An 18771-nucleotide genomic window follows, 5' to 3' on the forward strand; every position below is an offset into this window, starting at 1 on the left:
CTAATAATAATAATATTGGTGAAAAATATTTCTTAACCCGTAACCTGAAATAATGACCCTGTTTGAAATGACTGGTGACCAGACTCGATTGACAGTGACAGGTCTACACTTAGTAATAAAATTATATTAGATTATGAAGTATATATTATTCAAATTGATTAGAATATATTATAAATAATAGATGTGGTGCATTTTGAACTAATTCCTTCGTTCCAAAAAATATTATGATACAAAAAATAAATTTATATGATAATTTATGAGAGTTATAAATTAATTATTTTTTGAATAAAATAATAATTCAATTTGTACATATGAAATATTGGTACTTTATCGAAAATAAAATTCTAAATTAACAATTTTATCCTAAAATTATATCCAAATTTGACTGAAAATAGAATTATAAACTAATTTTTTATCCTATAAATTGAATTCTATATAATTTTATCCTACGTGGCGTGACACATGGCGAAAAGTTAAAACGCCAAGTGTCGTCGTCTCGTCGCCTGACTAAAAGTTTAGCTTTATATATTAATAATTTTATCCTACATGGCGTGACACTTGGCGAAAAGTTAAAACGCCAAGTGTCGTCGTCTCGTCGCCTGGCTAAAAGTTTAGCTTTATATATATTAGTTATATGATTATTAAAATATGATGTGGCATGGGGAAAAAATCTTAAGACGAGACTGGGCTAATCTTGCTCTAAGAAAAGAAATTTCAAACAATGTACTTGCATACTTAGCACATCCTATTAGATAAGATATACGATAAGTTTTGAGATTTGAGAGTTAAGACCAATATATGATAAGTTTTGAGATTTGAGAGTTAAGACCATGTAATCATGTAGAATATAGATATATATAAACTATAAACTTTAGTACAAGACGAATTTAACAACAAATTCAAATAAACTTGATGAATAGAGTACAAAGTACGGAGTATAAAAGTAAACACATAACCAATGAGTTGTGCACTTGTACCCTTAATTTGATCATAGATTTGATATTATTGGTTGCAATTTTCTTTTTTAAAAGGAGGAAAAAAACGTTACTCCGTAAGAGAGCAAAAAGATGCTGATCCATCACATTCTTAAAACCTAAACACTACGAAAATTGCGTGCATCAGACGTTTTTTTTTAAAAAAAAATTAATGGATAAAGGCTTGCCAAGTCGAAAAATAAAAAATGATAAAAATAAAATAAAATTAAATTAAATTAAATTAAAAATAAAATTAAAACATTTAAAAAAGAAAGAAAAAAGTTCCAATTTATCGGAAAGCAACTGATAATTCAAGTTTTTAAAAACTTCTCAAATCTCAAAAGTCCTTTCACTCTTAATCTCTCATATTTATCATCTCACGATATTATTTTGATAAAAACTTCCTTTTTCTCATCTCAAACTTAACAATATTTTAAGTTTTATATAAAAAAAAATTAAATAAAAAGGAAGCTACAAATGTCAAGTCACACTGACGCAAGACGTTTTAGACGGTTCTTTCATCAGAAAACCTTCAAACTTTATTCAAAGGAAAAAAAAAAATAATAATAAAAATAAAATTGTTTTTAATTATTTTTATTTAATTTTTGTTTGAATTATAATAAGGGAAATAGCATGAATATGTAGAATGTGGACGCTACTATTATCATAGATTTAATAAAATAAATATATAAAAATAAATATGAAAATAAAGTTAAAATACTTGATAAAGAAATTTGGAGGTGCAAGTGCAACGTGAGGCTCAACCCATCACATGTTATCCACCTGGTTGCTATCTTGCTTACATGTACAAAACAACCCTCCAAACATATTAATCATTCACATTTAAATATTTCGACTTCTAGTGGATATGTAACAACTTCGATAGATCTCTTATGCAACGGGTGTATAAACAAGCATTATGTCATGTTTAGTGGTACACGTTATGTAAACATCTTTAATAAATTTAGGGTGTGTTCTATTCATAAGAATTAACACAATATATCTCTTTTAATTATTTGTCTTTATATGAACAAAATGTGATGGTAATTTGAAATTCGATAACTTTTATCGAGTCTTGTATTTAAATCTATCAATATTAAACAAGTTATTTAGGTACCATATGTATATATCGACCTTTAGACATTAGATAGACATTAAAAGATTTCATTTTTGCAATAATGAATCTAGTAATGAGTGGCAATATAAGGACAATATTGACGTATATAATTGAAGGTTGACAATATTAGTAATAATTGAAAGGGAAAGATTAGTTGTAGGACTAATAATACCAATATTGTGACTTTATCCCCCTACCTACATTGTAGGCTTTGTAACATACTTATTGATATTAATTTTCATGAAAGATCAATTTTCATTTGTAATATAAGTAAACACAATTAAACAAAGATACACGCCGAACAAGTTATGTATGATGTGACACTATGCATGTCATTGTTAAAGTAAAGGGTCCATCTATGTAATAAATCGAAATTTTTTCGTAAAATACAGATTGGAGAGATTTCGTGAAACACTGTATAATAAAATTTAATAGAGATATAAATGTAAAAGATTTTAAAGTATAGATGATATGTAGAATTTAATGTATTCACATACAATGAAAAGTAAGTATATTATTGGTAGTATTATATTATTGCCTACCCTATACCTTAATTGACTACGGTTTTAGTTGAATCATGAAATAGTGGAGTGATTATAGCCAAGTGCATTTTAACACAAACATTATTTTTGAAAGTACAATGAATTTATTGCATATCGTATAAAGAATCATATCAATTGTAAAAGGTAATATATCATTAATTCATACTCAAAAGACACATGGAAAATATTACCTCCGTTACATATTATTTGCAACGATTAGACATTTTTCCTTTATACTTTATGTTAAATCGTTGTAAATAATATGTAACGAAAGCAGTAGATTAAAATTTTAGCTAGTATACTGATCCAAATATCTCCATTATCAATTGCATTATTGGATGTAAGATGATTCGACTTTCAATATCTACATATATGGATGGAAATCATAACTTTCTAAGTACTCAAAATCATGAATTGAATGACATCAAATTTAAAAAATTCTACATTATAATTATACTATACGTATAAATGTATAGAAATACATACTATATGATTGTACTCAGTACAAGTGTTCATAACGTAAAGGACGACGTGTATTCATGCTATGATGACTTATATTTATCTGAGTGACATTACGAGGCTTAAGTTCATCTGAGTGTAAAATAGACAAGTACAGTTATACATGTACATCTTATTTGGATGGTTACAAATAAGTGACAATTATAAAAACCATAAATGAGAACCGAAAGAGGGAACAATCTTAAGCGGTCCAGTTGCCACCTAGACTATAGGTAACACGTCACCAACTTTGAATGCCTTGACAAATATCATATCATATCATAATCTTGCATTGAGATTCCTTTCAAGGTATAATTAGCATTGGAAAAATCATCGTAAGTTCTTTTTGGCATAGAAATACCTTTATAGAATAACCAAAGTCTTATTAATTAAAAAAAAAAAAAAGGAATAACCAATGTCTCCATTTTTACCATGTGGAGCAACGAATCTGAAATTGATATGATGAACAATAGAATATTATCACTCAAATATGTGAGACTTTATGAAGTTTTTTTTTTTTTTTTTTATTTTTTTTTATTATTATTATTATTTTTTTTTTTTTATATATATATAAAATTAGGGGGCCGGGACATAATCGTTCCATATGATAAACGCATACTACTATATTTCTTTGCTGGGAATTAATATTTATATCTAGGCAAAATTGATCGCAACATTCCGAATTATGGCTTGGGTGCACTGAGCACCCTAAACTATACGTAGTAGCCAAATCTCCATCAACTGTGGTGTTAGGTGCGATGCGTGTGAGCGTGTCTTAAATGAAAATTTCTGACCACTTATTTTATCGAAGAAGGTGAATCTACGTGTACTAAAAGGATGGAAGACTACATAAATGTTATAAAGAGCGAAGATTCACCTCCTCTCGGTGAAGTAAGTTGTCGGAAATTTTTATATATGGAACGCGCCACACTTAACACCATAGTTGGTAGTGTTTTGGTTATCATGCAAAGTTCAGGGTGCTCAATGTACCTAAGCCATATTTGAGGGTGTTGCGACCAATTTTGCCTTAAAATACATGGGTAATGATATATATATGTAGCCCTTAGGGCTATGTATAAGCATTAAATATCCTTTCTAAAATGGAAATAAGTTGGGAATTCATGACAATATCACTCCTAAGGCCTTGTTCACTTCACCTTTAAAGATAAGTTCAGCTCAGTAAAAATAATTTCAGTTCAGTACAAATCAGTAAACGTAAAGAAGAAATATAATACAAAATCAGTAAAAATAATTATAATTCAAAAAAAATAAGTTATGTTCAGTAAATTAATTTTAGTTTAGTAAAAATAATTTAAGTTCAGCAAAAATAATTTCAGTTCAGTAAAAAAAAAAAAAAATTTAGTTCAACAAAATTAATTTAAGGTGAAGTAAACGGGGCCTAAATCAGTATAATTAATGTTAATTTCTCTTTTTGGCTTCTGATACATAGCCATTAGGCTTGTTATCATTTTCCTATATATAAACAATCAATTCTCTTAAGATGTCAATTAATCAATTAGTTAATATTGATGTTAGGTTAACGTATTAAAAAATACAAATTTTTGTATGCGGCTGGCCACATGGTGCGGCAAGGGTTACTTGTAAGATGTTACTGGTTTTGTCAGGGGTTATTTGTAGGTGTTACTTGTATTCTGGAGTTACTTGTATGGGTGTTATTGGTTTTGGTCGGGGTTACTTGCAGGGTGTTACTGGTTTTGTCAGGGTTACTTGTAGGTGTTACTTGTATTATAGGGTTACTTGTATGGGTGTTACTGGTAATAGTCGAGGTTACTTGTAGGATGTTACTAGTTTTGTCAGGTGTTACTTGTATTCTGGGGTTACTTGTATGGGTGTTACTGGTTTTGGTCATCGGGGTTGTTACTTGTAGGGTGTTACTGGTTTTGTCAGGGGTTACTTGTAGGTGTTACTTGTATTATAGGGTTACTTGTATGGGTGTTACTGGTTTTGATCAGGTGTTACTGGTTTGGTATGAGATTTTGGTCTGGAGTTACTTGTAGGGGTTACTTAGAATACAAGTAACCCCACGATACAAGTAACCCATACAAGTAACCCCACGATACAAGTAACCCATACAAGTAACCTCATAATACAAGTAACCCTAAAATACAAGTAACCCGTGCCGCACCATGTGGCTTGCCGCACTGAAAAACCTCTGGATAAAAAATCTAGCCACTACCAAAAATTGAATATTGTATAAGTTAGGATGTACGATATGACTAATAATTTATAAGCGGATAATTAAAGTAATTAAGTAATTCGTCACACGATTTGGAATAAGTAAATCATTATATTTGATTTTACCAATAAGTATATATGTGCCATTACCAGTAATTATTCATCAAAACTACAAGATAATGAGGTTTGGGTTCTAGAAATCTATAGTAATTTTCCTTTTAATTACGAATTTAAAACATTGTCGAATCACAATCAGTGCCAATATCCCTTTAAAGTAAAAGAAAAGAAAAAGTTTGTAAAAGGTGTAGTAGGGAAACAAGGATGGAAAAGAAAAGATGTTCTTCGGATTCTTAGATCCACCAATTATTTATTGTTATACTATTGTTTGTACAAATGCATTATAATATGATCCACAATCCGTATTTAAATAATTACATATTATCTTCGTTTCATAATGCTCTAATTAATATACTACGGAGTACCAATTAAAGTTTACACCCTTACTAATGCATTACCATGAACACTAACGTTATAAGTTTTATAATAATTAAACATAAAATTTACAAAAAAAAGGTCCATATTGCAAGTAATTTATGTATTTGAGAATTAAACTTATTATTAGAAACTATTTTAAAATTTGTTCTCAAATTTTTTTAGCTTATGTTGAGATCATATGTGAAAATGCACATTGCAAGTTATTGTACACTACTGGAGAAATGACATTTGCAGTGTATCCATCTATTATTCACTAATACGAACTTATTTTGGTTGTAAATTAAATTTTCTGATCTAAAAATCCTTATTTGAATTAGTTTGTCCTTAAATTATCTTACCTCGCGAAGAGATGAATTCATACTCAAACGTACCAGATTTAATTTTTATTATCCACTAGATAAACACATCGTTTAATCAGAATTATTATGGATTGTAACCTCTAAAACATTCTTTAAAGATGTACTAATTTGAAGAGAGTAATTAATACTATCAAACTCCTATATTTATATAGTATAATCCATGTTATGAAATGTACACTCTAATTGAGGCCTTGCATGGCTAGAGTATCAGCAAGTGAGTTTGATTCTCGGCTTTTGTAATCTATTGAAAGACCATTCCATCTTGTTCGAATAGCTTTACTATAGGACAACGTTACACGCACCTTTCCAAATAATACATGTGATGATTATCACACATTAATATAAGGGTTTGTTCACATTTACTTAATTTCAATTCACTTTCGTTCATTTCAGCTCCAATCAGTTCAGCTCCTAATTTCCCTCTCTCATAAAATATTCATTTCAGCTTAGTTCAGTTCAGTTCAGCTCCAATTAGTTCAGTTTAGTTCAATAAATGTGAACAGGCCCTAAGAATAAATAAGGCTAAGGGGCGGCTTTTGTTATTACAATGTGGTTTTAAGGTAAAAATTTACAGGCCTTATCAAGCGGATTTTTCTTATTAATGATAGGTGTAGTTTAAACTTGCTTTCGTTAAACAAACACTCTAATAATACACCGTAGTAAAATTAGAGACCTTAAACAGTTAAAGCTTATTTTCTTCGAAAACCCTAAATTTCAGATAAACAAAAATCGAATTTACGAGTGCGATTGGATAAGGAAAAATGTATGTACATAAAACATTATTGTAGGCTCAAAATAGTTGGTGAGCTCCACACAAGTCCAAGTAGAATGGGCCAGTTTGGCTTATATTGTTGTTTTGCATGCTTGTGAGTTGTGACTGAGATTGAAATACAAGTAATAATGATCCATCCATCTATCTAGGCTTGTTTCATTAAATTCACTACTCGTAGTTGGTTTTGATTGATTGTTAATCTTATCATCATCTTCTTCTCCAGTATCACTAATACAATCTATTGTGGGGTTTTGTGTGGGACCCTTCAAAGTGCATTCATTTTTTAAATCTAACTTCATATACCAATATTACATACTGTAGTCAACATCCATGTCAAATTGCCAACCACTAATGCAATTTTGAGGTACACAAACAATTTTAAAAGAACAAGTACTACTACAGCATATAGTACGGTTCCTATTTTAAAAGTTTGCATTGTGAGATCAAACTCCACTAAAGGTATTCCATTTCTGAAGCACCTATTCCGCTAATTTAAGTTGGAAAGACCTGTGAGAGGTTCCGGCTTTGAATTTGACGTATTTTGTTTTAATTTTTTTTTTTTAGGACATATTTTGTTTTAATATATTTCCAATAATTTCATTAATTTGACAAATATATTTGCCATCAATAAATAGTAAAACCTTGTAAATATTAAGAGTATATATATTTTTTAAAGCAAATATTAAGAATATATTAATACGAAGTACATAAGGTGGGAGACATAAGTACCTTACGAAGTAAGTGTTAAGAATTTTAGATACTTTAGAGAAACTCTATACATGTACGTAGGGTTTCGCTTGCAAATTTTAAAAGTCTCTAGATTGATTATTATTGGAGCTAAAAAATACAAATAGTTTTACAACTTTGCTTGTGAAAAAATAAATAAATTATCAGATGGGAGATTGATAATTAACAAAAGATAAATTTACTACTAACTAACCATCTGACACAATTTAGCTACGAGTACAAAGAGAATTAGTTAGAAATTTTATATGGTATAAAAACTACTCCGTAATTTGTATGTGGCATGAAAACTAATTTGACAATTAAGTTGCCGTGGGAGATGCTCTAAATTACTTCATAATTATTTTAAGCCTACCGTTTCAAAGTCATTACAAATTTACAAGGTGTTAAGACGTTTGGTCAGAATTTGTGTACACGAATACCAGACTCTAGTAGATAATATTGGTGGTTCAATTTATAAATCGATATTGGATAAGTTTTCCATGTCTTGAGATCATTAATTTATTGGATAATCTATTGATGGGATTAATCTAGTAATACTTGACTTTGGATACAATTTGGCAGTATTTAAATGGTCTCTTGGTTGCATATAGTACAAGGTATGCTAGCACCTTCGAAATCATTGTCAACCCAATTCCCTTGTTGGTCCGATAAGGGGTGAATTACATCACAAGACTAATAAAAAAAAAACACTTAAGAGCCATCTAACAATTACGGAGTAATAAATTATTATTGAATCACGCGGATTATAAGTTGAGTAGGGGCTACGTGAGGGAAACACTCGTATAAGTTACTTTCTTGATAATTTTTATTGAATATTACGGAGTAAAGTTACTATATACTACGTATATACAAGTTATTTTCTTAATAATTTTATTGAATATTACGGAGTAAAGTAACTAATAGTTAACCATATAGCCTCGAAAATTCCATCTGGAAGCATCCGGTCAAGGTCAGCAGGAACCATGTCTTACACAACTTGCTATATCTGTTACTAACACACCAGAATACTCAATTATTACATACAGTACTTACCAATAAGCTTGAGGTTTCTGAGATTTTGAGGTCAAATGACTTGAAATTCAGCACCAAAATCATCAGCTCAAAAAACAGATGTAATGTGTCAACAATTTCACTAGATATTAAACAGCAGAACATCTTAGCATACCGATCACTTGTTAACAATTTCACTAGATATTAAACAGAGGTACGAGTATATATAATATCGAGCTTTATTTTCTCAAGAATACAATTCAAATACAATCAATTTCTTGTACAAATGTTGTCATAGAGAAGAAATGAAAGAATTAATATTGTAAAAAACAAATACGATCCTACTCTCATGAGGGTACAGCATATATTCGTACTCTCAAATCAATCAAAACATTCCGTATAAATGAAAATACCAACCCAATTTTAGTCCTGCCATAATAACAAGGCTTCAGCAGGTCCTTGCTTCTATATCAATAAACGCCGTTAGAGGTGATCAAGCTTAACTCAACCAGCTCGCCCTGATGTCCTGAGCTAAGCCACAACAGGCCGGCTTTTTTGGACTAAGGCCTTGGTCCATCATCACCTGATTTACCTCCATATACTGTCAGCCCTCTGCCTGAAATCAAGCTGTTCGCATTAGTACTGTAAGACGATCTTTCATGTTGCTGTACTATTTTTGCACTTAGCAGGCTTGCAGCTATTCTTACTTCAATGCTAATGCTACTTCTAAAACACCATTACACTTGACATTTCCAAGGATTTTCAGAGCCAGAATATCAAATAAGTAACAAAATTTATTCTTGTTCTCTGACACAGCCACCAGGAAGCAGAAACTTGTATTTATCAGTGTTTTCAATCAGATAGGCAGGAAGGTGAACCGCAGAAGCAGAACGTGGAATCGATCCCATCTTCTTGATTAGCTCCTTGAAGCTGTACTCTTCAGGAAGCATGTCAAAGAGGTTGTCTCCTTTACAAATGAGTTTCTGAATTCTTCTATGATCTAAAAACTCTTTCTTCTTAACACGATCAGCATGGCTATAAGCTGTCATCTTAAACACAAAATCCTGGAGGTACCTAAAGCAGAAGCTACAATGCCAACCGGCATCTGAAAGAATAATGTTTGACATCCGGGAATGCCTGTAATGTGTTAATGGACCGTAAATGTGGGCTGAAGCCCGCCAGTTGCTGTAGTCCACTGGGAACTCGAACGAGTACATGTAGTGCTTCAGCTCGAGGTGCAATACAGGAGGGATCTCATCACACCATTGAAGGAGTTTTATGGTGTGTGGACTAGGAATTTCATCTGCATCTGACATAACAAGGATGTCACCAAACTGAATACCTGCCTGTCGAATTAAGCGATTCATAGCCATCCGATGCTCACTCTCAAGCTTGAAGGGGTTTTTGTGGGACTCTGGGCTTCTAATATGCCCTGGCAAGAAACCATAGGCAATCTGACTCTCGGCAAAGGCAAAACGAGCACGATTTGAAGCAAAGTACAGAGGCTTAGGGATGCCAGTGAAGGTTGTGTTGGATTCTATGAGTACAAATTTAGTTATGTAGGGCTTGAGCTCGTGCCACCTAATCTCAACCAAGTCTAGCTCGTTGCTAAAGATGATAGCATCAAATACACGTCGAGGTTCAGAGCGGACTGACCATCCATGAAGGTGACATAAATGATCCATAGAAACATTTTCTGCATAGAAGTGAGGGATACGGGAAAATGGTGGAGGTGGTTTGTCCCAAAGAGGACGGAAAAAATAGGCGATTTTCTGGCAATTGGTAAAAATTCCAACCAAACAAGTGGATAAAAAGAGGGCAAGGATGAGTATGATAAAAACAAATTTAGGTGAAGATCGCCTAGAAAGGCGTAGAGGTTGAAGGGGCATTATTTATTGAGAGGAAAGCTAGAGGTTGAAGCAGGTTCCATAGTTCTTTGCACTAATATTTGTGCCTTTGTGTATCACTCTCATCTGCATAGAATACAGCAGAAGATAATTTGATCTATTGCACTTCCAAGAAAATTTTCAGACAGCTTTGGCATAAAAAGGGAAAAGAAAACACTCTTACCTCCATTAACAAGCAATCTGGTCACTTTCCTATTGCTGGAAGCTATCCAGTCAATCGATCAGCAGTCGATGGTAAACGCATCACTGATAATGCTTGTTCTCCGATTGTAGCAAACCAAAGAAAAAAATTTACCCCAAATGTATGCAGCTCATGTCTGATGACCTATAAAACAGACATAGTAACTTCATCAACTTCTTATGCTGAGGCCTGAGGACATTTTGTCAAGAAGAAAATTATGCTGCCAATTTGGGTATAAGGAAATTTTTCGTAAAGTAGCCGAATTTGATACCTAGGAACGCACCCAGTTACGAGCCCTCAAGTTCATGTAACATAGTCTAGGATGCAAAACAAGAAGGTGCTTAAAGCTTTTACCATTAACTCCTTTGATGGGGTAACATAAGGGGAGTGAGGCAAATAATAGAGGACTGCTCCTGGAAAGTGTATCTACAGTTTGGAGATGCACCAAACTAAAAATGAGCTCTTTCCAAGATACACCAACCAACAAATTGGGATATCATAGCTTCCTGAATAAAGTATGCTGGTGTCAGCCACCTTCAAATAATTAACCCTCGAGGCTTTGATAAGAGGAATGGCACCAAAGATCCAAATCAAGTGAAACCTCAGGAAATTTAGGTCTCTTGAAGCCTCAATGTAGCATTCAGAGCCGAAAGACTTTAAACGTGTGCAATCACATATGAGTTCATCAAGTAAAATTGGAAATAGGACTTTTAAAGAGTTGGGTTTTAGACTGTATGTATTATACTCCATATATACAAATCGTTGAGAATTATTCTCTTAAATAGAACGTTGTCAGCTGCCTGGCTATTCTTCTTGCACTTAATTTGCATTGTACAGAAGTAGAAGCACCAGCTGATTATTGTGACCTATCTAACAGTAAGTGTTCATCTCCCCTACCTCTAAAAAGCAAAGATTATAACTTGCAACTATAAACCAAAGACTATAAGGCATTTATGCAAAATATTCTGTATCTATTAACTTGCTAGTTGCTAATATTGCCATCTATCAGCAGTGCAAACGCATCTTCTGGGTCATAATGTAGATCCCAAAAAAAAAAAAAAAAAAAAAAAAAACAGTAACATCTCCCTCAAAAACAACTAGAAACTCAGATACTGCCTTTGTAAATGCTAAATGGTACAACTACTACTCCATACTCACTAAGGAGATTCACATAGTGTGAATTTATTGTTACAAAGTTGGAAATTTAAAGTGAGCACATCATTAATGACATGATATGCCAATGACGGGAAACTCCAAGTTGATAACTGTGACATCGGAGTCTATCCTAATATCCCATACTGCCTCCCATAAACTGAAAATCCAACCCAAAATTCCCCCCTTACCAATCCCAAGATAAGAAAAACAACCCGAAAATGCCCCCCACAAAACCTTATACGTCCCCAAAATGCCTCCCTACATGTCCCCATGATACTGTAAACCCCTAAAATGCCACCGAAATGCCTCCCTATATAACTCTCCTGTTAGAGGTTCCGGCCCAGTAGGACCCTTCTTACCTAACAATACAAACAAAAAAAAGTCCTCAATATACCGTAAACCCCTAAAATGCCCCCCTACACATCCCAAGATACCCTATACGTCCCAAAATGCCTCCCTACAAGTCCCCAAGACACCTTAAGCAACCCTAAAATGCTCCCATACATGTACCCAAGGTACCCTATAGTTATACATCCCCAAAATGCCTCATACAATTCCCCAAGATACCCAAAACGACCCAAAAAGGCGAAAATGCCCCCTACAAGTCCCCAAGATACTGCGCCCGTAACATGCATTTAAGCATACCACATTCATAAACTAGTATTGCTTTCTTGCTAGGATTTAGACCTACCTGAGAACCTGACATAACTAATCATCCAATTGCCCTGAACTTCGATACAATCAATGACCTAAACCAAACTCAAATTTCCCATATTTGGAATCCATTAAAGTTCAGCAAAAACCTATACATTTCCAATAAGTTTGCTCATTTCTGAAGCTAGGAATCATCCTTAAACTTTCCCAAATTTTCAAGTAACCTTAGTAAGTACGGAGTATCTCATACTTTGTTAAAAACAGGGGAAAAAACTATTTTTTTTTTCCTTCTGAATTTGATTTTCCTAATTAAAGAGCATATTATACAAATCTTTGATCAAATTTGTACAAAAGTTAGCTCAGGCAACCCCCAAACACAAGAAATAAGCTCAAAGATTCAATCTTTCAATTTTAACCCAGTAATGAGGTTAAATTTCAGCAAGATTATGAAATTAATAATTCATCAAGATTTGCATTTATAACATCAAATAATACAAATTCAAGCGGCAAAATTAAATAATAATAAAAAAAAAAACCCATAACATTTAAATCCATAATTTTTTTTAATGGAAAGTCAACTTTCTATATTTGAATTACAATATCAATAAATAAATAACATTAAGTTGCATAAATAAAAGAAAATAAATAATTTACCTGGTAGTATTATTAAAAAAAATGGAAATAATTAGCTGGAGATTTGCCCAGGTAGAGGGGAAATGAGGAGAGAGAAAATGGGAGCAGCTTAATAATGGTGAACAAGTCAGATTAATTTCTTGTTTGTTCTTTTCTTCGTCAATCTTCTATCAAAATTAAACCTTAACTATGTTGCACGTGGCACGTTATTAGAGAATGAGTTCTTTCATGGTACGAATTATGTTTGAATATGCTTATTTGTAGATTATTAAGCTTAATTTAGGGTGCTAATTTTTGTTTGTTCATCTCAATGTTGGTATAATAAGAATAAAATGATTAATGCTAATAAAAGTAATACTCCGTTCGCTTATATTTACATTACGTGATTACGTTACGGTTTTATAACATTACTTTGTATTTCTTTGTACTATTATTTATTGAAATTATGTAAGTATAGATTCATCTTGCAGCTATAGTATTATTGCCGAGTATTGATTTTCAAACTGTAATGAGCTTAAATATATATTATTGAACCATTTACACAATGCATTGACACATATAATCAGGGCATGTTCTCATACGTTTATTTTCAGTTCAGTTCAGTTCACTTCAGCTCCTAATTTTCTTCTCTTATAAAATATTCATTTCAGTTCAATTCAGCTGTATTCAGTCTATGAGAACGGACCCTTAGTTATAACTTATTAGACTCCTAATCTTCATTAAATGAACAATCGAACATGACATCTTATCTAGATTAAGATTTATTGTGTGTCTATGCAATATGCATTCCAAATATTAAAATATGACTTATTGTGATAGGTTTTGTCTAAAATTTTGTTAATTTGTTTAGAAGGTGCAAGTCACGGGCAAAGTGAAATTGTTTTGACACTAATTTATGTTTGAAATATAGACTAATAAAGCCATCTTTATAAGGTTAGAAGTCGCCACTAAATTAGTATTGGTGTTCATGTCAAAGATCTGGCCCAACAAGCCCATCAGCCCATTTACGAATATCGTCCCAAGAAGCCCACAGCCTAACTGAATCATTTTTATGGGCCTTGGTAAGTTGTGAAACAATTTTTTAGTGTACATGCATGTAAAATAATAATTTTTTTTTTTTTTTTAAAAAAAAGAAATGAAAGAAAGAATGAAAGAAAATAGACGTAACAAGTAAATAATACTTCGTGTTAACGATATTTGATCTCGAGTCACATCATTAATTTGTGTAAAATTTTGTTGACGTTTATAGAAAGTGAATACATTTTTGTTGTAATATTCTAGAGAAAACGAGATTAAAGGTCCATATTACAAATCTTTAAAAAAAAACCCTATTTAATTTTTAGTTTCGTTAAAGGATAAGAGCCCCTCCAATACGAAATCGAAAACGCAACAAAACTAAAAGAATTTACAATTAATTAAAGTTAAACACGTAATCTCAAGGTAATTACTAGTACTAATAACATGAGTACTATTGTTAAACATTAGTACTCAATTACCAATAGAAAAAAGTGAATATTTTTTACCGCAACAAAATTCAAACCTCCAATGCTGAAGAAAGTTTGATCTCATCAACATAGAACTTGTTCCTCACCAACTGACAAGAGTTGGTTCATCTTTCTCATCAACATATAATTTGATATCGTCAACATAAAGTTTGAGTTTTTTTCAAATTCGAGTTGAAATATCTTATCCATCCTTCTCTCTTCGAAACTTTTAACATCATATCATGTCACGAATTAGTCGGACAAGTTGAAAGACTAATACACTGTACAAAAAAAAATTAAACATTAAATTTAAAATATAAACATTAGCGAATTAAGGGTATGTTCTGTTTAGCTTAATTTCAGTTTTGTTCGGTTCAATTCTAATTAGTTCAATTCAGGTCAGTTCAGTTCCTAATCTCCTTTTCTCATAAACAGTTCATTTTAGCTCAGTTTAGTTCAGCTCTAATCAGTTCAATTCAGTTAAGTTGTTTTCAGTAAATCGGAACAGGTCATTATAATGTTTATAACGACCAAACATAGGGATTTGAAGTCTAACTTAAGGTGCGTTGTTTCTCGTTTTCAGATTAACTTACTAGACTTGTTTGTTTTGATTTAACCTAGTGTTTACACTTAATTAATTGAGCTTCATTTTTATTTATTTTTTATCAAGTAAAGAGAATGTACCCTTCGTCCCTTAGTGATAATTAACGGGATTGAGCAAAAAGAAAAAATTCAACCGATATTGTCCAATTATGTGATGTTTCATGGTGCAGACCAATATATTCATATTAAAATCATGTCTTCTACAACTACAATTTTACATGAGAATGTTAGGGCCCCGCTCAATTCTAGGTGATCTTAGGAACGATTCTCATCACCCTTTATGGCTCTCAAAAATAATAAATAAATAAATAAATAAAATAAACAACTACAATTTTTTTTGGGTGTTTTACAACTATAAATTAAAGTCACATGGCCACCAATTGATAAATAAATGAATTCATTGATCATAAAATTATACAATAATTATTTATAACTTGATTTTAGGAAAATAGTAGGCAATCTCAAACTTTCAATAATACTAATAAGCAAAATTATGATGCTAATTCGAGTGATTACATTTACACCCAAAAGACAAAAGATAACATTAAGTTGTTTAACTATATTACAATGCAATCGTTTAGAGTAAGATAACAACCACATTATGAAGTTCAAAATTACTCCAAACAATTGCTTGAGTAAGCTACTAATATAATTACTCTATATATTTCACCATGAATCCATGATGATGTTCTTCTACTAAGATCATTCATCCCCTCTCCTAAGCTTGAGTCGTTGGACTGATTCAATGAACGTCCTGTAGAATAAAAAATGATTTTTACATTAGAACTCATTAATCTAATAACGCGACAAATTTACAAGATTAAGGAATTTAAATTTTGACATAATCCGTTTTCACACACAAAAAAGGCATTTAATATCCCTAAAATACCCGAAGACTTTTACATGAGAAGGTAAATAAAGGTAGAATAGTACAATACTCCGTATATAGTAATTATTTCACAAAGTTACTACACTTCGTATCTATAGATTCATCAGTATTGTACGTATAACTCGTGTAAATAATTAAAAGACTAGTGACATTAGTGTGTGTAGTTTTACTTGTTTAAGAGATTACTAAAACAATGTAAAGTTGTACAATATGAGATTATAGTAATCATTGAAATGAGGATTATGTCCATGAACTAACCAACCAAATTCAATCATACCTAGGCTCTTTGATAGGGTGCAATGAACAGATACAATGCATAGACATATCAGGAGTATTCATTCATTTTCTTTTCTAATTTCAGCAACCTTATTAAAATGGAGTAATCATTCGTGCGATTTTATAATATATTATTTTTTATTAATCATTCATTCGGACATACATCTTAGCTTACTATTATATCTGTACGTGTATATATTTTATTCGTTCTCCGTTCATGATTATCACATATTTATTACTCTTAGTTGAGATTATACTATTAACGTGATCATTACTCTTGTTATAAAATCGAGTGATCAATCAATTAAATAATGGATTTGAAAAAATATACCTCCATGGTACATCTCCAGCAAGAAGCCAATCACCATCCGCATCTTGGTAAGTAAGCTTGTAATTATCCATATTATCCTGCCCTGATTTAGGAAAAAAACAAAGACAAATTAATAAATTAATCCAACAACTTTCTTAATTAAAATTATTTAATTTATTAGGTACAGTAGATAAAACATGTGAAAAAAATGTTTTCTAAAAACAATTTTTTTTACCTTTGCCAAACATGGTAAGCAAGCTACAAATGAGAGCATCATAAGATTGGTAAAGCTTCAAATCAATCTTCCTTGTAATGAAAAACCCTTCAATTTGCACCTTAACAAACATCGACCGTGATCCGCCACAACCACCGCCTCTTCCACCGTTCTCCATAGCCGGAATATTCCCTCCGTGGCGGCGTTGCTCGAGGTGAACACTCTTTCTATAAGCCTTGATTGGTGGCCACCCCACAATGCAATCACCTTCATTTCTACAAAAAATTTCCAATACCCATTAGTCAAAATACCATAAAAATTGTTCTATTATCAATACACCTAAAAATGTCACAATTTTTTAGCATTAAAATCAATGTTGTATTGTTTAACTAATGGTCGATTCAACTAACTGTCAGACTGTCTGATACAAGAATTTACGCAAACCAATAAATTATTGACAAAGTCATCCAAAACCCACATGTTAAATTTCACATACATATAAAGTAAAAATAATAAATAAAAAATAATAGGTGTACTTACTTGTTAATGGTGAAAGAAGTGGAATTGCATAGCCTTTTAGGTAGTTGATGATCATCTTCATTAGGGTGTTTATCCCAAAGCAAAAGAGGCAAAGTTTCAGGCATTGAAACAATTAAACTTCCCACTTCATTAATTTCTCCAAACCCTCTTTTTTTCTTCATTATTTGGAAAAACCCATCATTAATTTCTTCTTCTTCTCCATAATTATCATCATTAACACTACTTTGGCAAGAGAAAGAACTTGAATTAGAATTATCCTCTTCGTAAACATGCTTACCCTTGCAATTAACATAGCTAATTAAATCCAATTCTTTCAAAATTGGGATTTTTGGAGGAGCATTTGACAAAGTAAGACCTAATTCAAGCTCCATTTTTTGTGATTAATCCTCTAATCAAAGATAACCCAGATGTTAAAATTGCTCAAATTTGTCAAAGATCTAATCTTTTCAACTTTTTTCAATCCAATTTACCAACTTTGGGATTGTACTCTGTTTGGATTACTCTGTTTTTATGTGGGTGTATATATATATAAAGGAATTGGAGGAGAAAGAGAGAATATAGCTGACAAAGTGAAATCAAAATTGAAGTGTGGGGACATATAGACAAGAAAATTGAGAAAAATGCAAATAAATAATAATTAAAAAAATAATTAAATTATAAAGAAAAAAGAAAAAAAAAAAAGAGGCAACACAGTTGTTCCAAAGTGTCTGAATCAATGTTAGGCTTTTGGCCGACCCACTTACTAAGCTTGTTCCCTAAACACATCGTTTTGGTGCCGACATTGTCGCTTTCTTCATTAAATTTTGCGCTTTTTCCTTCTCTTTGTTTTACCTTTTAAACATCAAACACTTTCAATATTAGTGCGTGTGGCTTACAAGCTTTAGTCTTTATATGGTAAATGAGAATTTTCTTTTAATTTTTTTGGCAATTATGCTATGAAATGTGTGGGCAAAGATGAGGAAAAAGATTGAATGGGTTACATCCATGGTCCTTACATTGAATTATGGAGGAAATTTTTGTCAAAGTTGAAGAAAAAAAACGCCTTCGTGCAATGCATTTTGTTTCATCTGATAAGTTTCGTGTCTTGTAAGTTCCGTGATTGTCGATATAGATGGATCATCGTGCGAATATGGTGCTTGCTTTGGGTCCAGTAAGCGAAGAGAATGAGCTCGGTTACTTTTAGAATTAGTGTAACACGTATCTTTTAAAAATAGTTCTTTAATTATCACTTTAAG

The 18771-nt window shown here is 31.8% G+C and overlaps 1 protein-coding gene across 1 annotated transcript; it reads right to left on the reverse strand.

The window, feature by feature from the left end:
* Positions 1–8913: 8913 nt before the first annotated feature.
* Positions 8914–18138, reverse strand: LOC145635673 (uncharacterized). The gene is made up of 5 exons (XM_081687000.1): positions 17537–18138; positions 17018–17271; positions 16804–16885; positions 16029–16061; positions 8914–10490 (listed from the first exon to the last, which is right to left on the reverse strand). The coding sequence occupies exons 1-5, from the start codon at positions 17905–17907 to the stop codon at positions 9485–9487; spliced, it is 1746 nt and encodes a 581-aa protein (XP_081543126.1). The 5' UTR covers positions 17908–18138; the 3' UTR covers positions 8914–9484.
* Between the last annotated feature and the right edge of the window lie 633 nt (positions 18139–18771).

The sequence above is a fragment of the Chenopodium album genome, chromosome 6 (genome assembly GCF_948465745.1).
Source record: "Chenopodium album chromosome 6, dcCheAlbu1.1, whole genome shotgun sequence".
NCBI classification, from domain to species: Eukaryota; Viridiplantae; Streptophyta; class Magnoliopsida; order Caryophyllales; family Amaranthaceae; genus Chenopodium; species Chenopodium album.